Source organism: Phytophthora cinnamomi, assembly GCF_018691715.1.
Source record: "Phytophthora cinnamomi strain GKB4 chromosome Unknown Contig99, whole genome shotgun sequence".
NCBI classification, from domain to species: Eukaryota; Oomycota; class Peronosporomycetes; order Peronosporales; family Peronosporaceae; genus Phytophthora; species Phytophthora cinnamomi.
In genome coordinates, this window is record NW_027151032.1 from 624,004 (window position 1) to 643,056 (window position 19,053).

A 19,053-nucleotide genomic window follows, 5' to 3' on the forward strand; every position below is an offset into this window, starting at 1 on the left:
CGTCCATGGCTCGCTCGTTTTTTGCAAGCTGCTGTATCAACGCCTCTCTTTCTCTAGTGAACGAGGCCAAAAGCTGGTCGTCCGTGTTCTTCTTTACCACTTCCGAGCTTGTACCACTTGCTTGAGCATTGCTTCGTGGGCTGGTAGTTGCCGTGGAGGCTATCGATATCGACTGGGGGGTCTCGCCTTCTAGACGTGGCGATTCAGTAGCAGTGGAAGCAGCTGTCACGGTAGGCGACACTGAACTTACCTGCTCTTTTGGTCCAGTGTCTAGCAGCGGTTCATTCTGTGTTGCCTGCAACTCCTTCACGTGAAGGCAAACCTATGACAACAATAACAGGTTAGCACCTCAAGAACCAGCTTTTCAATAATTAAAACGTTTTGTACCTGATGTTCCAGTTTCAACAGCGCGTGGTGCAGTCGACCACGCTCTTGGAAAGACTTGGTAATGTACTGTCGAGCCTCACGCAGTTTGGCAGATTTCCAGTCTTCCTCCTCGGAGTTGTTGTTGCCGGTATTGTCATTGGCAACGGAGATTTTGCTATCGACCCAGCGCAATTCAGATTCTGCGGGAGAATGTCGACTGACTTCAGCTTGCTGTTGCTGCTGTTGCAGTGCCTTCTTGAGTGCCGCTATCTCTTCCTGAAGATTCGCCACAAGGGCGTTTTGGTTAAGAGAACCTTGATCGGACTCGACAATGTTTTTCTTTACTGTCGTTTTAATGTTCTTGGCTCGATTTGCATACTTAAGCGTGTTCAACGTTTCCTCCACACTTGATGCAGCCAAGCTCACATTGGCAATCATCACCGTCCGACAATTACCACCTAGCGAATCCTTCAGCAGTCTGGTGAGTTTGCTATCTCGGTACGGCACGAAGGAGCCTGCCGCAGATGCTCCTTTCTCACCAAGAGCGTTGATGCAGTTACCCAGTGCCAGCAGTGAGCGATTAATGTTGGCTCCTTCAAGCAGTCTTTGGCCACGATTTTGCGTCACGGCCGCTCTTTCGCTTCCGGCTAGATCCACCAGTGACAGCTTGCCAAACTTCACTTCTGTGTTCTCGGATCCCTTCTCGTCGATATCTTCCGGGTCTGAAGCAGATCCACAGTGGTATATTTTCTCTTGCTGTTCAATATGAACCTGCAGTACCGCGTGTGACCGCGACGAAACCGAATTTGCAGCCGTGCTTTCTTGTGATCGGTATTTGTTTCCTCTACGCAGAAGTTTCATCACATCTTGAGCATTATTCGCTTCTACTTCCGATAGCCCGGCCACGACAGATCCTCGAACTGGGTCTTCCCGCAAGTCCAAAAACTCGGAGGTTGGCATCGAGGACGCCGACGAACAGGACGTACTAGCGGATAACAGGTCGCGGATGTTCTCGTTGTACACTTCCAGGAATGACACAGATACTCGGTACTGCACTCTTCCAGCTGGATCTGTGTGCACACGCTCGATATTTCGGAACAGGTCTTCGAGCGTCCTGGCCATGATACCAGGCTCCTCCGGGGTGCCGAGCATCGTATACGTCTTCCCAGCACCAGTGCAGCCGTAGGCAAATACTGTCGCGTTGAAACCATTGAGCACTCCGTGGATCAAAAACTTGGTGGTGTGCTGATAAACTTTTTGCTGGTCATCACGCGGCGAGAAGACGTAGTCGAACGCGTAGCGCTTCTCTCGACTGCGTGTGCCGGTCTGCCCGCTAGAAACCGACGGAGACGCAGACGCATGTCGTGGTTTACGAAGCGTATGCATGGAATACCGTCGAACGGGGGAGTTCGCGCTGAGAATCGACTCCACGAGGCCCCCGGGACTGCGCGTCAGCACGACCACCTCTTTGTTCCCCAACACTTTGACAATCTCCTCGCGGTCTCGATCGTGGCTCAGAATTGGCCGTAGACGCACTGTCACGAGGATGTTTGCCTGCCCCGCCCACATCTTCTGCCTGTACGTGTCGCTGTCCGTGTCTTCATCGGTCTGGGTGTTGTCGCTACTGCTATCGTCGGTGCCGGCCTTGGGGGCCAATTGGGGCAGGAAATTCTTGCGCGGGATCGGTCTCACGCCCGCGGATTGGCGCTCGCCGGTCGAATACAGCGCGCCGCCTTCAATCCGCGCGTGGCTGGTCATGGGCCGCAGCGCCACGGGCGAGAGCAGAAACAGCGGCGCGCTGTCACTCGTAGACTGTGAGAGGCCCGAGTCTCGCGCCAACGACATCTGCTGCTCCCTCTCCAAAGCTTGAGCCTCACAGCTATGACAGCTTGCTCAGCGTCTGGCAGCGCCAGCGACGAGAATCCTATCACCCTCCGTTTATAGCCCACCAAAGATAGAGGCATTAACTTCAGCGACCTTCATTCCGTCAAAGGTATAGTTGAAGTTGCCTTTTGGTACGGACAATCTTCTCGCTGTTCGAGGGGCGTTATTAACGACAATAGCTTTGGTAGAGTAGATTTTGAGCGTAGTGTTGGGTTTATTGGGACAATGGACCCATCATATCTGTAATTGGGTATGAATTCTACGACCTTATTGACTCAAGGGGTTGGCAGTAACTTGCACACGTCCGTAGTACATGTATGCAGTAGATACGGACGCTCTCAACTAGAAGGCGAAAAGGAGGAGGAAATTGAGGAATAGAACACGAAGAAAAGAATCACCAATGCATCGACTCGGCAGCTACTTAGTCGTCGTCACGGGGCTTTTTGCGCTTCTTGCCCATCTTGCCCTCCTTCGTCTTCTTGCCCACCGTGCCCGACTTGCTCTATTGGTGTTCGCTCTCTTCGCTGTCATCGCTCTCCTCGCTGTCATCGCTCTCCTTGCTGTTCTTTCTCTTCCTCTTCTTGTCGGTATCGGTAGCATCACTTACATATTGCGGGATATTTTCCACCATGGTGATGTATTTTGGCTCGCTCAAGGACTCCACTTGCGTCTCCCAGCTTTTCACGGCACGCGCCCAAGCTGTGCGATGCTTCGAGCTTTCAGACTTGCTCTTGCTCTTGCTCTTGCTCTTGCTCTTGCTCTTGCTCTTGCTCTTGCTCTTGCCTTGCTCCTCCAACTGCGAATCTTTCATAGTGAGGTTGCCTTGCTTGAAGAGGCGAATCCCCTCCTTCAACTGCTCGACCGTTTCGACCCCGTACTTCGCTAGTGTTTTCATAGTCAATGGTCCAATGCCGTTAAGTTCTTGGATAGATTGGGGAGACCCGCCACTTGAGATAATATTCTGGCGTTTGAAGTCCTTCGCATCAACGGCAGGAAGCAAAAAGATAATTGCAGCTCGATTGGGGTTCTCCTCGACAGTCTCCAGCAGGCCAAGCTTCCGAAGTACGTAAATGATCCCCGACGCGCGTACAGGGTGCTTCTCCGAGACGGTCATCTGGAACAAGAGAACAGGTTTGCTCTCCATGCACTTGCTTCTCAGCTCTCCTGTGAGCTCCGCAGCCTCCATAGAAAAATAAAACCCGTCGATTGATTCCAGATTTCTCGACTTGGGCTCGTGGTATGGTCCGTTGCTGAGAAGCGAAGGGGACATGGCATCCGTCTTGAAGACATCGATATCATCAGTCTCTGAAATAGTAAACTCCGTCGTCTGTCCTGCGGCTCCTGATAGCGGCCGTGCACACAGTCGAAGTCCACCTTGCAGTATTGCATGTGCATTGCGTTCAAAACTCCATCCACGAAGTGAAGCGGCCTCAGGTACCCCATTCAGCATAAGTTTGATATCGTTCATGCGGCGTTTAGTTATGTGCAACAGTCGCTCCGATAGCTTTACACATACCATGTCCGAAACAAGTTTTGTCTTCATTCGTCTGGCGTCGTTAATTGGCTCGTAGTGCAGGAAACGGTGGCGAGTGTCATTGTTTCGATGCCCAAACGATGACAGCAGGTTATCGAGATCGCCACGACCAGTAATACGTGAAATGGGCTCCATCAGCTCGGCAGTAGCTAAGCGGATAGCTTGAGCGTTAAGACTGAGGCAATGTCTCGCCACGCCGCCAAAATTCCAGAACCGCTCGTCGAGTTCATCTTCGCTCATGGGGTAGTCCAGCACTGCAGCAGCCAATTGGAGTTCTTTCAGTGTCCATGGTGGCATGTAGTAGGTGTGCATCAGATTTCTGACTTCGCGCAACCATCTGTCGTTCGGGCTCGTAAAAACCACTGTTTGCGGGTAGTTAACCTCCGGCGGGCCATCACACAGCCACAACACTTTCTTCCCCGGATTATAATTTTCCAACGTCGCCAAATCTATCCGATCCACGCCTTTCAATTGTAGCGCGATAGTGTTTGCAAGTGTTGGAGATGCCTCGTCAACTCCTTCTTGTACGTTTGTCGTGCTCAAAGACAGCCAACTGTTTAACTTGTCCCGTGCGGGTATAGGTCGACGCGACAATGCTCCATTCCGGGTGCTCCCTATGGAAACGATCAAAGAAGTAGGCATAGAAGATGGACGTGCCGATTCCTGCGGCAAGAAGCAGTCAGTCGATCGTTCAATTGGGAGGCCCTGGCGAGTAGCTTACCTGGAGTTCCCGTCACCGTCACGCACCGTTTCCCCTCCAGCAGTAGTTTTTCCACGAGCACGTAATAAACATCGTAGCACTTGCGCACGAAAAAGTAGTCGCCACCTCTGTACGGAACCGCAAACGGTAGATCACTAGGCATCTTGCATTTGACATTCACATCGGCGGTGCTTCTCGGGGCGATCTCTGCAAGTGCCAAGTTCTCCTCTTCCTCCTCGTCCCTCTCGCCGTCGTTCTCCTCCACCATCGCTACGTCCTCGCTGCTGTCGTCCTCGCTGCTGTCGTCTGCGCCCTCCTCCTTCAAACTCTCAACACCCTTCTCCTTCTCTTCTTCCTCGTCCACGAAAGCAGCCGAGCGCTTTCGTCTGCTCTTTCCTTTAGCCGCCATTTTGAGTTGTGTCGCTTTGGGGACACGTTTGTTCTTGTAGTCGCCCACACCATTTCATAGAAGAAGCGCAGGAACTTCTTGGAGAAGGACATATTCCGCCCATGAGTGACGCTATCACCGCCATGGTCAAGGAGGTGGAAGGAAGTGGATCACGTTCATACTGCGCTCGGGACTGGATGACAGCTCGCTCAGCGTCTGGCAGGGCCAGCGACGAAGATAAAACGTCAGCGACCACCACTCCGTCAAAGGTATAGTTGAAGTTGCCTTTTGGATACGGACCATCTTCTCGTTGTCCGTCTCAGGGCTATTCTGACCAACAGCAAGTGTTGGTGGAGTAGCCAAGAAGCGCTGCTCGACATGTTGGGCTCCCGCATGGAGCAAGTGGCCAATGCGCTCGTAACGGAGGCTATGATGGACGGCAAGCTACAAATGCTGGCGAAGAACCTGTTCGACTCAGTGGTGGACTACACCGAGAAGCTGCTGCCTCGCCGCGATCCACCCGCGTCGCCTAGCATTTAGCGTAGCACCTGAACCAGTGCCGACACCTACGGCCACCATGCAGTTCGTGCAGGAGCCCGCATCACCAGCTCAAACAGCACCTGCAGCTCGACCGGCACCTGCAGCTCGACCGGCACCTGAATCAGCACCTCACCCGTGCAGGTGTCCGTGTAAGCAGCTCCAGCAGCACGTGAACCAGCGCCAGCAGCTGAACCAGCAGCCGAGTAGGCGCTGCCTGCAAAAGTGCGCGTGCCGTCGACCACGCCCGCCACGCAGAAGAAGCCCACGCCGATGCAGGGTGGCGCTGGCGGCGTCAGAGAGGCACCCAAGTCTCCCTACAAGAAGGAACGCACGCATGGAGAAGCAGACCGAGGCATCCCAGAGCAACGGTAAACACACGAGGGTGGTGCTGAGGCCACGGACGACGACACCTTGCCAAGCGCTGACGCTGCTCAAGATCGTGGATAGATAATGTCTACGTGTGCATTAACTGTAAGCAAGTTCTAAAGCTTAACCAAATCTCCCTGCGTATCGATTCGTAGGTTCCCCACTGTTCAAAGCGCTCTCATCTGTACTTGGATATGAATTTCATTACCAATCGTCACAAGGGGTTTGACAGTGGCTTTCCACACGTCAGTAGGATGCAATGAATACGAACGCTCTCAACTAGAAGGCGAAAAGGAGGAAGAAATTGAGGAATAGAACACGAAGAAAAGAATCACCAATGCATCGACTCGGCAGCTACTTAGTCGTCGTCACGGGGCTTTTTGCGCTTCTTGCCCGTCTTGCCCTCCTTCGTCTTCTTGCCCACCGTGCCCGACTTGCTCTCTTTGTGCTCGCTGTCATCGCTGTCATCGCTCTCTTCCCTCTTCTTGCTGTTCTTTCTCTTCCTCTTCTTGTCGGTATCGGTAGCATCACTTACATATTGCGGGATATTTTCCACCATGGTGATGTATTTCGGCTCGCTCAAGGACTCCACTTGCGTCTCCCAGCTTTTCACGGCACGCGCCCAAGCTGTGCGATGCTTCGAGCTTTCAGACTTGCTCTTGCTCTTGCTCTTGCTCTTGCTCTTGCCTTGCTCCTCCAACTGCGAATCTTTCATAATGAGGTTGCCTTGCTTGAAGAGGCGAATCCCCTCCTTCAACTGCTCGACCGTTTCGACCCCGTACTTCGCTAGTGTTTTCATAGTCAATGGTCCAATGCCGTTAAGTTCTTGGATAGATTGGGGAGACCCGCCACTTGAGATAATATTCTGGCGTTTGAAGTCCTTCGCATCAACGGCAGGAAGCAAAAAGATAATTGCAGCTCGATTGGGGTTCTCCTCGACAGTCTCCAGCAGGCCAAGCTTCCGAAGTACGTAAATGATCCCCGACGCGCGTACAGGGTGCTTCTTCGAGACGGTCATCTGGACCAAGAGAACAGGTTTGCTCTCCATGCACTTGCTTCTCAGCTCTCCTGTGAGCTCCGCAGCCTCCATAGAAAAATAAAACCCGTCGATTGATTCCAGATTTCTTGACTTGGGCTCGTGGTATGGTCCGTTGCTGAGAAGCGAAGGGGACATGGCATCCGTCTTGAAGACATCGATATCATCAGTCTCTGAAATAGTAAACTCCGTCGTCTGTCCTGCGGCTCCTGATAGCGGCCGTGCACACAGTCGAAGTCCACCTTGCAGTATTGCATGTGCATTGCGTTCAAAACTCCATCCACGAAGTGAAGCGGCCTCAGGTACCCCATTCAGCATAAGTTTGATATCGTTCATGCGGCGTTTAGTTATGTGCAACAGTCGCTCCGATAGCTTTACACATACCATGTCCGAAACAAGTTTTGTCTTCATTTCACTGGCGTCGTTAATTGGCTCGTAGTGCAGGAAACGGTGGCGAGTGTCATTGTTTCGATGCCCAAACGATGACAGCAGGTTATCGAGATCGCCACGACCAGTAATACGTGAAATGGGCTCCATCAGCTCGGCAATAGCTAAGCGGATAGCTCGAGCGTTAAGGCTGAGGCAATGTCTCGCCACGCCGCCAAAATTCCAGAACCGCTCGTCGAGTTCATCTTCGCTCATGGGGTAGTCCAGCACTGCAGCAGCCAAGTGGAGCTCTTTCAGTGTCCATGGTGGCATGTAGTAGGTGCACCTAAGTTTTCTGACTTCGCGTAACCATCTGTCGTTCGGGCTCGTAAAAACCACTGTTTGCGGGTAGTTAACCTCCGGCGGGCCATCACACAGCCACAACACTTTCTTCCCCGGATTACAATTTTCCAACGTCGCCAAATCTATCCGATCCACGCCTTTCAATTGTAGCGCGATAGTGTTTGCAAGTGTTGGAGATGCCTCGTCAACTCTTCTTGTACGTTTGTCGTGCTCAAAGACAGCCAACTGTTTAACTTGTCCCGTGCGGGTATAGGTCGACGCGACAATGCTCCATTCCGGGCGCTCCCTATGGAAACGATCAAAGAAGTAGGCATAGAAGATGGACTTGCCGATTCCTGCGGCAAGAAGCAGTCAGTCGGTCGTTCAATTGGGAGGCCCTGGCGAGTAGCTTACCTGGAGTTCCCGTCACCGTCACGCACCGTTTCCCCTCCAGCAGTAGTTTTTCTACGAGTACGTAATAAACATCGTAGCACTTGCGCACGAAAAAGTAGTCGCCACCTCTGTACGGAACCGCAAACGGTAGATCACTAGGCATCTTGCATTTGACATTCACATCGGCGGTGCTTCTCGGGGCGATCTCTGCAAGTGCCAAGTTCTCCTCTTCCTCCTCGTCCCTCTCGCCGTCGTTCTCCTCCACCATCGCTACGTCCTCGCTGCTGTCGTCCTCGCTGCTGTCGTCTGCGCCCTCCTCCTTCAAACTCTCAACACCCTTCTCCTTCTCTTCTTCCTCGTCCTCGAAAGCAGCCGAGCGCTTTCGTCTGCTCTTTCCTTTAGCCGCCATTTTGAGTTGTGTCGCTTTGGGGACACGCTTGTTCTTGTAGTCGCCCACACCATTTCATAGAAGAAGCGCAGGAACTTCTTGGAGAAGGACATATTCCGCCCATGAGTGACGCTATCACCGCCATGGTCAAGGAGGTGGAAGGAAGTGGATCACGTTCATACTGCGCTCGGGACTGGATGACAGCTCGCTCAGCGTCTGGCAGGGCCAGCGACGAAGATAAAACGTCAGCGACCACCACTCCGTCAAAGGTATAGTTGAAGTTGCCTTTTGGATACGGACCATCTTCTCGCTGTCCGTCTCAGGGCTATTCTGACCAACAGCAAGTGTTGGTGGAGTAGCCAAGAAGCGCTGCTCGACATGTTGGGCTCCCGCATGGAGCAAGTGGCCAATGCGCTCGTAACGGAGGCTATGATGGACGGCAAGCTACAAATGCTGGCGAAGAACCTGTTCGACTCAGTGGTGGACTACACCGAGAAGCTGCTGCCTCGCCGCGATCCACCCGCGTCGCCTAGCATTTAGCGTAGCACCTGAACCAGTGCCGACACCTACGGCCACCATGCAGTTCGTGCAGGAGCCCGCATCACCAGCTCAAACAGCACCTGCAGCTCGACCGGCACCTGCAGCTCGACCGGCACCTGAATCAGCACCTCACCCGTGCAGGTGTCCGTGTAAGCAGCTCCAGCAGCACGTGAACCAGCGCCAGCAGCTGAACCAGCAGCCGAGTAGGCGCTGCCTGCAAAAGTGCGCGTGCCGTCGACCACGCCCGTCACGCAAAAGAAGCCCACGCCGACGCAGGTTGGCGCTGGCGGCGTCAGAGAGGCACCCAAGTCTCCCTACAAGAAGGAACGCACGCACGCAGAAGCAGACCGAGGCATCCCAGAGCAACGGTAAACACACGAGGGTGGTGCTAAGGCCACGGACGATGACACCTTGCCAAGCGCTGACGCTGCTCAAGATCGTGGATAGATAATGTCTACGTGTGCATTAACTGTAAGCAAGTTCTAAAGCTTAACCAAATCTCCCTGCGTATCGATTCGTAGGTTCCCCACTATTCAAAGCGCTCTCATCTGTACTTGGATATGAATTTCATTACCACTCGTCGCAAGGGGTTTGACAGTGGCTTTCCACACGTCAGTAGGATGCAATGAATACGAACGCTCTCAACTAGAAGGCGAAAAGGAGGAAGAAATTGAGGAATAGAACACGAAGACAAGAATCACCAATGCATCGACTCGGCAGCTACTTTGTCGTCGTCACGGCGCTTTTTGCGCTTCTTGCCCATCTTGCCCTCCTTCGTCTTCTTGCCCACCGTGCCCGACTTGCTCTCTTTGTGTTCGCTCTCTTCGCTGTCATCGCTCTCTTCGCTGTCATCGCTCTCCTCGCTGTCATCGCTCTCCTTGCTGTTCTTTCTCTTCCTCTTCTTGTCGGTATCGGTAGCATCACTTACATATTGCGGGATATTTTCCACCATGGTGATGTACTTCGGCTCGCTCAAGGACTCCACTTGCGTCTCCCAGCTCTTCACGGCACGCGCCCAAGCTGTGCGATGCTTCGAGCCTTCAGACTTGCTCTTGCTCTTGCTCTTGCTCTTGCCTTGCTCCTCCAACTGCGAATCTTTCATAGTGAGGTTGCCTTGCTTGAAGAGGCGAATCCCCTCCTTCAACTGCTCGACCGTTTCGACCCCGTACTTCGCTAGTGTTTTCATAGTCAATGGTCCAATGCCGTTAAGTTCTTGGATAGATTGGGGAGACCCGCCACTTGAGATAATATTCTGGCGTTTGAAGTCCTTCGCATCAACGGCAGGAAGCAAAAAGATAATTGCAGCTCGATTGGGGTTCTCTCGACAGTCTCCAGCAGGCCAAGCTTCCGAAGTACGTAAATGATCCCCGACGCGTGTACAGGGTGCTTCTTCGAGACGGTCATCTGGAACAAGAGAACAGGTTTGCTCTCCATGCACTTGCTTCTCAGCTCTCCTGTGAGCTCCGCAGCCTCCATAGAAAAATAAAACCCGTCGATTGATTCCAGATTTCTTGACTTGGGCTCGTGGTATGGTCCGTTGCTGAGAAGCGAAGGGGACATGGCATCCGTCTTGAAGACATCGATATCATCAGTCTCTGAAATAGTAAACTCCGTCGTCTGTCCTGCGGCTCCTGATAGCGGCCGTGCACACAGTCGAAGTCCACCTTGCAGTATTGCATGTGCATTGCGTTCAAAACTCCATCCACGAAGTGAAGCGGCCTCAGGTACCCCATTCAGCATAAGTTTGATATCGTTCATGCGGCGTTTAGTTATGTGCAACAGTCGCTCCGATAGCTTTACACATACCATGTCCGAAACAAGTTTTGTCTTCATTTCACTGGCGTCGTTAATTGGCTCGTAGTGCAGGAAACGGTGGCGAGTGTCATTGTTTCGATGCCCAAACGATGACAGCAGGTTATCGAGATCGCCACGACCAGTAATACGTGAAATGGGCTCCATCAGCTCGGCAATAGCTAAGCGGATAGCTCGAGCGTTAAGGCTGAGGCAATGTCTCGCCACGCCGCCAAAATTCCAGAACCGCTCGTCGAGTTCATCTTCGCTCATGGGGTAGTCCAGCACTGCAGCAGCCAAGTGGAGCTCTTTCAGTGTCCATGGTGGCATGTAGTAGGTGCACCTAAGTTTTCTGACTTCGCGTAACCATCTGTCGTTCGGGCTCGTAAAAACCACTGCTTGCGGGTAGTTAACCTCCGGCGGGCCATCACACAGCCACAACACTTTCTTCCCCGGATTATAATTTTCCAACGTCGCCAAATCTATCCGATCCACGCCTTTCAATTGTAGCGCGATAGTGTTTGCAAGTGTTGGAGATGCCTCGTCAACTCTTCTTGTACGTTTGTCGTGCTCAAAGACAGCCAACTGTTTAACTTGTCCCGTGCGGGTATAGGTCGACGCGACAATGCTCCATTCCGGGTGCTCCCTATGGAAACGATCAAAGAAGTAGGCATAGAAGATGGACGTGCCGATTCCTGCGGCAAGAAGCAGTCAGTCGGCCGTTCAATTGGGAGGCCCTGGCGAGTAGCTTACCTGGAGTTCCCGTCACCGTCACGCACCGTTTCCCCTCCAGCAGTAGTTTTTCCACGAGTACGTAATAAACATCGTAGCACTTGCGCACGAAAAAGTAGTCGCCACCTCTGTACGGAACCGCAAACGGTAGATCACTAGGCATCTTGCATTTGACATTCACATCGGCGGTGCTTCTCGGGGCGATCTCTGCAAGTGCCAAGTCCTCCTCTTCCTCCTCGTCCCTCTCGCCGTCGTTCTCCTCCACCATCGCTACGTCCTCGCTGCTGTCGGCCTCGCTGCTGTCGCCCACACCCTTTCATAGAAGAAGCGCAGGAACTTCTTGGAGAAGGACATATTCCGCCCATGAGTGACGCTATCACCGCCATGGTCAAGGGAGGTGGAAGGAAGTGGATCACGTTCATACTGCGCTCGGGACTGGATGACAGCTCGCTCAGCGTCTGGCAGGGCCAGCGACGAAGATAAAACGTCAGCGACCACCACTCCGTCAAAGGTATAGTTGAAGTTGCCTTTTGGATACGGACCATCTTCTCGCTGTCCGTCTCAGGGCTATTCTGACCAACAGCAAGTGTTGGTGGAGTAGCCAAGAAGCGCTGCTCGACATGTTGGGCTCCCGCATGGAGCAAGTGGCCAATGCGCTCGTAACAGGAGGCTATGATGGACGGCAAGCTACAAATGCTGGCGAAGAACCTGTTCGACTCAGTGGTGGACTACACCGAGAAGCTGCTGCCTCGCCGCGATCCACCCGCGTCGCCTAGCATTTAGCGTAGCACCTGAACCAGTGCCGACACCTACGGCCACCATGCAGTTCGTGCAGGAGCCCGCATCACCAGCTCAAACAGCACCTGCAGCTCGACCGGCACCTGCAGCTCGACCGGCACCTGAATCAGCACCTCACCCGTGCAGGTGTCCGTGTAAGCAGCTCCAGCAGCACGTGAACCAGCGCCAGCAGCTGAACCAGCAGCCGAGTAGGCGCTGCCTGCAAAAGTGCGCGTGCCGTCGACCACGCCCGTCACGCAAAAGAAGCCCACGCCGATGCAGGGTGGCGCTGGCGGCGTCAGAGAGGCACCCAAGTCTCCCTACAAGAAGGAACGCACGCACGCAGAAGCAGACCGAGGCATCCTAGAGCAACGGTAAACGCGCGAGTGTGGTGCTGAGGCCACGGACGACGACACCTTGCCAAGCGCTGACGCTGCTCAAGATCGTGGATAGATAATGTCTACGTGTGCATTAACTGTAAGCAAGTTCTAAAGCTTAACCAAATCTCCCTGCGTATCGATTCGTAGGTTCCCCACTATTCAAAGCGCTCTCATCTGTACTTGGATATGAATTTCATTACCACTCGTCGCAAGGGGTTTGACAGTGGCTTTCCACACGTCAGTAGGATGCAATGAATACGAACGCTCTCAACTAGAAGGCGAAAAGGAGGAAGAAATTGAGGAATAGAACACGAAGACAAGAATCACCAATGCATCGACTCGGCAGCTACTTAGTCGTCGTCACGGCGCTTTTTGCGCTTCTTGCCCATCTTGCCCTCCTTCGTCTTCTTGCCCACCGTGCCCGACTTGCTCTCTTTGTGCTCGCTCTCTTCGCTGTTATCGCTCTCTTCGCTCTTCTTGCTGTTCTTTCTCTTCCTCTTCTTGTCGGTATCGGTAGCATCACTTACATATTGCGGGATATTTTCCACCATGGTGATGTACTTCGGCTCGCTCAAGGACTCCACTTGCGTCTCCCAGCTTTTCACGGCACGCGCCCAAGCTGTGCGATGCTTCGAGCGTTCAGACTTGCTCTTGCTCTTGCTCTTGCTCTTGCCTTGCTCCTCCAACTGCGAATCTTTCATAGTGAGGTTGCCTTGCTTGAAGAGGCGAATCCCTCCTTCAACTGCTCGACCGTTTCGACCCCGTACTTCGCTAGTGTTTTCATAGTCAATGGTCCAATGCCGTTAAGTTCTTGGATAGATTGGGGAGACCCGCCACTTGAGATAATATTCTGGCGTTTGAAGTCCTTCGCATCAACGGCAGGAAGCAAAAAGATAATTGCAGCTCGATTGGGGTTCTCCTCGACAGTCTCCAGCAGGCCAAGCTTCCGAAGTACGTAAATGATCCCCGACGCGCGTACAGGGTGCTTCTTCGAGACGGTCATCTGGAACAAGAGAACAGGTTTGCTCTCCATGCACTTGCTTCTCAGCTCTCCTGTGAGCTCCGCAGCCTCCATAGAAAAATAAAACCCGTCGATTGATTCCAGATTTCTTGACTTGGGCTCGTGGTATGGTCCGTTGCTGAGAAGCGAAGGGGACATGGCATCCGTCTTGAAGACATCGATATCATCAGTCTCTGAAATAGTAAACTCCGTCGTCTGTCCTGCGGCTCCTGATAGCGGCCGTGCACACAGTCGAAGTCCACCTTGCAGTATTGCATGTGCATTGCGTTCAAAACTCCATCCACGAAGTGAAGCGGCCTCAGGTACCCCATTCAGCATAAGTTTGATATCGTTCATGCGGCGTTTAGTTATGTGCAACAGTCGCTCCGATAGCTTTACACATACCATGTCCGAAACAAGTTTTGTCTTCATTTCACTGGCGTCGTTAATTGGCTCGTAGTGCAGGAAACGGTGGCGAGTGTCATTGTTTCGATGCCCAAACGATGACAGCAGGTTATCGAGATCGCCACGACCAGTAATACGTGAAATGGGCTCCATCAGCTCGGCAATAGCTAAGCGGATAGCTCGAGCGTTAAGGCTGAGGCAATGTCTCGCCACGCCGCCAAAATTCCAGAACCGCTCGTCGAGTTCATCTTCGCTCATGGGGTAGTCCAGCACTGCAGCAGCCAAGTGGAGCTCTTTCAGTGTCCATGGTGGCATGTAGTAGGTGCACCTAAGTTTTCTGACTTCGCGTAACCATCTGTCGTTCGGGCTCGTAAAAACCACTGCTTGCGGGTAGTTAACCTCCGGCGGGCCATCACACAGCCACAACACTTTCTTCCCCGGATTATAATTTTCCAACGTCGCCAAATCTATCCGATCCACGCCTTTCAATTGTAGCGCGATAGTGTTTGCAAGTGTTGGAGATGCCTCGTCAACTCTTCTTGTACGTTTGTCGTGCTCAAAGACAGCCAACTGTTTAACTTGTCCCGTGCGGGTATAGGTCGACGCGACAATGCTCCATTCCGGGTGCTCCCTATGGAAACGATCAAAGAAGTAGGCATAGAAGATGGACGTGCCGATTCCTGCGGCAAGAAGCAGTCAGTCGGTCGTTCAATTGGGAGGCCCTGGCGAGTAGCTTACCTGGAGTTCCCGTCACCGTCACGCACCGTTTCCCCTCCAGCAGTAGTTTTTCCACGAGTACGTAATAAACATCGTAGCACTTGCGCACGAAAAAGTAGTCGCCACCTCTGTACGGAACCGCAAACGGTAGATCACTAGGCATCTTGCATTTGACATTCACATCGGCGGTGGTTCTCGGGGCGATCTCTGCAAGTGCCAAGTTCTCCTCTTCCTCCTCGTCCCTCTCGCCGTCGTTCTCCTCCACCATCGCTACGTCCTCGCTGCTGTCGGCCTCGCTGCTGTCGCCCACACCCTTTTCATAGAAGAAGCGCAGGAACTTCTTGGAGAAGGACATATTCCGCCCATGAGTGACGCTATCACCGCCATGGTCAAGGAGGTGGAAGGAAGTGGATCACGTTCATACTGCGCTCGGGACTGGATGACAGCTCGCTCAGCGTCTGGCAGGGCCAGCGACGAAGATAAAACGTCAGCGACCACCACTCCGTCAAAGGTATAGTTGAAGTTGCCTTTTGGATACGGACCATCTTCTCGCTGTCCGTCTCAGGGCTATTCTGACCAACAGCAAGTGTTGGTGGAGTAGCCAAGAAGCGCTGCTCGACATGTTGGGCTCCCGCATGGAGCAAGTGGCCAATGCGCTCGTAACAGAGGCTATGATGGACGGCAAGCTACAAATGCTGGCGAAGAACCTGTTCGACTCAGTGGTGGACTACACCGAGAAGCTGCTGCCTCGCCGCGATCCACCCGCGTCGCCTAGCATTTAGCGTAGCACCTGAACCAGTGCCGACACCTACGGCCACCATGCAGTTCGTGCAGGAGCCCGCATCACCAGCTCAAACAGCACCTGCAGCTCGACCGGCACCTGAATCAGCACCTCACCCGTGCGTGTCCGTGTAAGCAGCTCCAGCAGCACGTGAACCAGCGCCAGCAGCTGAACCAGCAGCCGAGTAGGCGCTGCCTGCAAAAGTGCGCGTGCCGTCGACCACGCCCGTCACGCAAAAGAAGCCCACGCGGATGCAGGGTGGCGCTGGCGGCGTCAGAGAGGCACCCAAGTCTCCCTACAAGAAGGAACGCACGCATGCAGAAGCAGACCGAGGCATCCTAGAGCAACGGTAAACGCGCGAGTGTGGTGCTGAGGCCACGGACGACGACACCTTGCCAAGCGCTGACGCTGCTCAAGATCGTGGATAGATAATGTCTACGTGTGCATTAACTGTAAGCAAGTTCTAAAGCTTAACCAAATCTCCCTGCGTATCGATTCGTAGGTCCCCCGCTGTTCAAAGCGCTCTCATCTGTACTTGGGATATGAATTTCATTACCAATCGACTCAAGGAGTTTGACAGTGGCTTCCACATATCAGTAGGATGCAATGAATACGAACGCTCTCAACTAGAAGGCGAAAAGGAGGAAGAAATTGAGGAATAGAACACGAAGACAAGAATCACCAATGCATCGACTCGGCAGCTACTTAGTCGTCGTCACGGCGCTTTTTGCGCTTCTTGCCCATCTTGCCCTCCTTCGTCTTCTTGCCCACCGTGCCCGACTTGCTCTCTTTGTGCTCGCTCTCTTCGCTGTTATCGCTCTCTTCGCTGTCATCGCTCTCCTCGCTCTTCTTGCTGTTCTTTCTCTTCCTCTTCTTGTCGGTATCGGTAGCATCACTTACATATTGCGGGATATTTTCCACCATGGTGATGTACTTCGGCTCGCTCAAGGACTCCACTTGCGTCTCCCAGCTTTTCACGGCACGCGCCCAAGCTGTGCGATGCTTCGAGCGTTCAGACTTGCTCTTGCTCTTGCTCTTGCTCTTGCCTTGCTCCTCCAACTGCGAATCTTTCATAGTGAGGTTGCCTTGCTTGAAGAGGCGAATCCCCTCCTTCAACTGCTCGACCGTTTCGACCCCGTACTTCGCTAGTGTTTTCATAGTCAATGGTCCAATGCCGTTAAGTTCTTGGATAGATTGGGGAGACCCGCCACTTGAGATAATATTCTGGCGTTTGAAGTCCTTCGCATCAACGGCAGGAAGCAAAAAGATAATTGCAGCTCGATTGGGGTTCTCCTCGACAGTCTCCAGCAGGCCAAGCTTCCGAAGTACGTAAATGATCCCCGACGCGCGTACAGGGTGCTTCTTCGAGACGGTCATCTGGAACAAGAGAACAGGTTTGCTCTCCATGCACTTGCTTCTCAGCTCTCCTGTGAGCTCCGCAGCCTCCATAGAAAAATAAAACCCGTCGATTGATTCCAGATTTCTTGACTTGGGCTCGTGGTATGGTCCGTTGCTGAGAAGCGAAGGGGACATGGCATCCGTCTTGAAGACATCGATATCATCAGTCTCTGAAATAGTAAACTCCGTCGTCTGTCCTGCGGCTCCTGATAGCGGCCGTGCACACAGTCGAAGTCCACCTTGCAGTATTGCATGTGCATTGCGTTCAAAACTCCATCCACGAAGTGAAGCGGCCTCAGGTACCCCATTCAGCATAAGTTTGATATCGTTCATGCGGCGTTTAGTTATGTGCAACAGTCGCTCCGATAGCTTTACACATACCATGTCCGAAACAAGTTTTGTCTTCATTTCACTGGCGTCGTTAATTGGCTCGTAGTGCAGGAAACGGTGGCGAGTGTCATTGTTTCGATGCCCAAACGATGACAGCAGGTTATCGAGATCGCCACGACCAGTAATACGTGAAATGGGCTCCATCAGCTCGGCAATAGCTAAGCGGATAGCTCGAGCGTTAAGGCTGAGGCAATGTCTCGCCACGCCGCCAAAATTCCAGAACCGCTCGTCGAGTTCATCTTCGCTCATGGGGTAGTCCAGCACTGCAGCAGCCAAGTGGAGCTCTTTCAGTGTCCATGGTGGCATGTAGTAGGTGCACCTAAGTTTTCTGACTTCGCGTAACCATCTGTCGTTCGGGCTCGTAAAAACCACTGCTTGCGGGTAGTTAACCTCCGGCGGGCCATCACACAGCCACAACACTTTCTTCCCCGGATTATAATTTTCCAACGTCGCCAAATCTATCCGATCCACGCCTTTCAATTGTAGCGCGATAGTGTTTGCAAGTGTTGGAGATGCCTCGTCAACTCTTCTTGTACGTTTGTCGTGCTCAAAGACAGCCAACTGTTTAACTTGTCCCGTGCGGGTATAGGTCGACGCGACAATGCTCCATTCCGGGTGCTCCCTATGGAAACGATCAAAGAAGTAGGCATAGAAGATGGACTTGCCGATTCCTGCGGCAAGAAGCAGTCAGTCGGCCGTTCAATTGGGAGGCCCTGGCGAGTAGCTTACCTGGAGTTCCCGTCACCGTCACGCACCGTTTCCCCTCCAGCAGTAGTTTTTCCACGAGTACGTAATAAACATCGTAGCACTTGCGCACGAAAAGTAGTCGCCACCTCTGTACGGAACCGCAAACGGTAGATCACTAGGCATCTTGCATTTGACATTCACATCGGCGGTGGTTCTCGGGGCGATCTCTGCAAGTGCCAAGTTCTCCTCTTCCTCCTCGTCCCTCTCGCCGTCGTTCTCCTCCACCATCGCTACGTCCTCGCTGCTGTCGTCCTCGAAAGCAGCCGAGCGCTGCTGTCGCCCACACCCTTTTCATAGAAGAAGCGCAGGAACTTCTTGGAGAAGGACATATTCCGCCCATGAGTGACGCTATCACCGCCATGGTCAAGGAGGTGGAAGGAAGTGGATCACGTTCATACTGCGCTCGGGACTGGATGACAGCTCGCTCAGCGTCTGGCAGGGCCAGCGACGAAGATAAAACGTCAGCGACCACCACTCCGTCAAAGGTATAGTTGAAGTTGCCTTTTGGATACGGACCATCTTCTCGCTGTCCGTCTCAGGGCTATTCTGACCAACAGCAAGTGTTGGTGGAGTAGCCAAGAAGCGCTGCTCGACATGTTGGGCTCCCGCATGGAGCAAGTGGCCAATGCGCTCGTAACAGAGGCTATGATGGACGGCAAGCTACAAATGCTGGCGAAGAACCTGTTCGACTCAGTGGTGGACTACACCGAGAAGCTGCTGCCTCGCCGCGATCCACCCGCGTCGCCTAGCATTTAGCGTAGCACCTGAACCAGTGCCGACACCTACGGCCACCATGCAGTTCGTGCAGGAGCCCGCATCACCAGCTCAAACAGCACCTGCAGCTCGACCGGCACCTGCAGCTCGACCGGCACCTGAATCAGCACCTCACCCGTGCAGGTGTCCGTGTAAGCAGCTCCAGCAGCACGTGAACCAGCGCCAGCAGCTGAACCAGCAGCCGAGTAGGCGCTGCCTGCAAAGATGCGCGTGCCGTCGACCACGCCCGTCACGCAAAGAAGCCCACGCCGATGCAGGGTGGCGCTGGCGGCGTCAGAGAAACGCAAGTCTCCCTACAAGAAGGAACGCACGCACGCA

General features: G+C 53.3%; 11 protein-coding genes across 11 annotated transcripts; 4 read left to right on the forward strand and 7 right to left on the reverse strand.

The window, feature by feature from the left end:
* Positions 1–159: 159 nt before the first annotated feature.
* IUM83_08495 (Kinesin-like protein) lies at positions 160–2,211 on the reverse strand (the record flags this gene model as incomplete). Its single annotated transcript, XM_067932873.1, has 3 exons — positions 160–189; positions 251–322; positions 388–2,211. The coding sequence occupies 3 exons, from the start codon at positions 2,209–2,211 to the stop codon at positions 160–162; spliced, it is 1,926 nt and encodes a 641-aa protein (XP_067783427.1).
* A 460-nt stretch (positions 2,212–2,671) lies between these two features.
* Positions 2,672–4,893, reverse strand: IUM83_08496 (uncharacterized protein; the record flags this gene model as incomplete). The annotated part of the gene is made up of 3 exons (XM_067932874.1): positions 2,672–2,752; positions 2,858–3,591; positions 4,506–4,893. The coding sequence occupies 3 exons, from the start codon at positions 4,891–4,893 to the stop codon at positions 2,672–2,674; spliced, it is 1,203 nt and encodes a 400-aa protein (XP_067783431.1).
* Positions 4,894–4,994: 101 nt separating this feature from the next.
* On the forward strand, positions 4,995–5,412 carry IUM83_08497 (uncharacterized protein; the record flags this gene model as incomplete). Its single annotated transcript, XM_067932875.1, has 2 exons — positions 4,995–5,116; positions 5,196–5,412. The coding sequence occupies 2 exons, from the start codon at positions 4,995–4,997 to the stop codon at positions 5,410–5,412; spliced, it is 339 nt and encodes a 112-aa protein (XP_067783430.1).
* Positions 5,413–5,438: 26 nt separating this feature from the next.
* Positions 5,439–5,720, reverse strand: IUM83_08498 (uncharacterized protein; the record flags this gene model as incomplete). The annotated part of the gene is made up of 1 exon (XM_067932876.1): positions 5,439–5,720. The coding sequence occupies one exon, from the start codon at positions 5,718–5,720 to the stop codon at positions 5,439–5,441; it is 282 nt and encodes a 93-aa protein (XP_067783353.1).
* Positions 5,721–6,136: 416 nt separating this feature from the next.
* On the reverse strand, positions 6,137–8,324 carry IUM83_08499 (Kinesin protein KIF6; the record flags this gene model as incomplete). The annotated part of the gene is made up of 2 exons (XM_067932877.1): positions 6,137–7,023; positions 7,937–8,324. The coding sequence occupies 2 exons, from the start codon at positions 8,322–8,324 to the stop codon at positions 6,137–6,139; spliced, it is 1,275 nt and encodes a 424-aa protein (XP_067783432.1).
* A 101-nt stretch (positions 8,325–8,425) lies between these two features.
* IUM83_08500 (uncharacterized protein) lies at positions 8,426–8,843 on the forward strand (the record flags this gene model as incomplete). The annotated part of the gene is made up of 2 exons (XM_067932878.1): positions 8,426–8,547; positions 8,627–8,843. The coding sequence occupies 2 exons, from the start codon at positions 8,426–8,428 to the stop codon at positions 8,841–8,843; spliced, it is 339 nt and encodes a 112-aa protein (XP_067783417.1).
* Positions 8,844–8,869: 26 nt separating this feature from the next.
* Positions 8,870–12,457, reverse strand: IUM83_08501 (uncharacterized protein; the record flags this gene model as incomplete). Its single annotated transcript, XM_067932879.1, has 5 exons — positions 8,870–9,157; positions 9,568–10,016; positions 11,388–11,679; positions 11,747–11,824; positions 12,230–12,457. 5 exons carry the CDS (start codon positions 12,455–12,457, stop codon positions 8,870–8,872), a joined length of 1,335 nt encoding a protein of 444 aa, XP_067783416.1.
* Positions 12,458–12,873: 416 nt separating this feature from the next.
* On the reverse strand, positions 12,874–15,000 carry IUM83_08502 (uncharacterized protein; the record flags this gene model as incomplete). Its single annotated transcript, XM_067932880.1, has 2 exons — positions 12,874–13,294; positions 14,693–15,000. The coding sequence occupies 2 exons, from the start codon at positions 14,998–15,000 to the stop codon at positions 12,874–12,876; spliced, it is 729 nt and encodes a 242-aa protein (XP_067783415.1).
* Positions 15,001–15,030: 30 nt separating this feature from the next.
* On the forward strand, positions 15,031–15,427 carry IUM83_08503 (uncharacterized protein; the record flags this gene model as incomplete). Its single annotated transcript, XM_067932881.1, has 2 exons — positions 15,031–15,131; positions 15,211–15,427. The coding sequence occupies 2 exons, from the start codon at positions 15,031–15,033 to the stop codon at positions 15,425–15,427; spliced, it is 318 nt and encodes a 105-aa protein (XP_067783457.1).
* Positions 15,428–16,131: 704 nt separating this feature from the next.
* Positions 16,132–16,833, reverse strand: IUM83_08504 (Kinesin protein KIF6; the record flags this gene model as incomplete). The annotated part of the gene is made up of 1 exon (XM_067932882.1): positions 16,132–16,833. The coding sequence occupies one exon, from the start codon at positions 16,831–16,833 to the stop codon at positions 16,132–16,134; it is 702 nt and encodes a 233-aa protein (XP_067783414.1).
* A 1,466-nt stretch (positions 16,834–18,299) lies between these two features.
* IUM83_08505 (uncharacterized protein) lies at positions 18,300–18,717 on the forward strand (the record flags this gene model as incomplete). Its single annotated transcript, XM_067932883.1, has 2 exons — positions 18,300–18,421; positions 18,501–18,717. The coding sequence occupies 2 exons, from the start codon at positions 18,300–18,302 to the stop codon at positions 18,715–18,717; spliced, it is 339 nt and encodes a 112-aa protein (XP_067783413.1).
* Between the last annotated feature and the right edge of the window lie 336 nt (positions 18,718–19,053).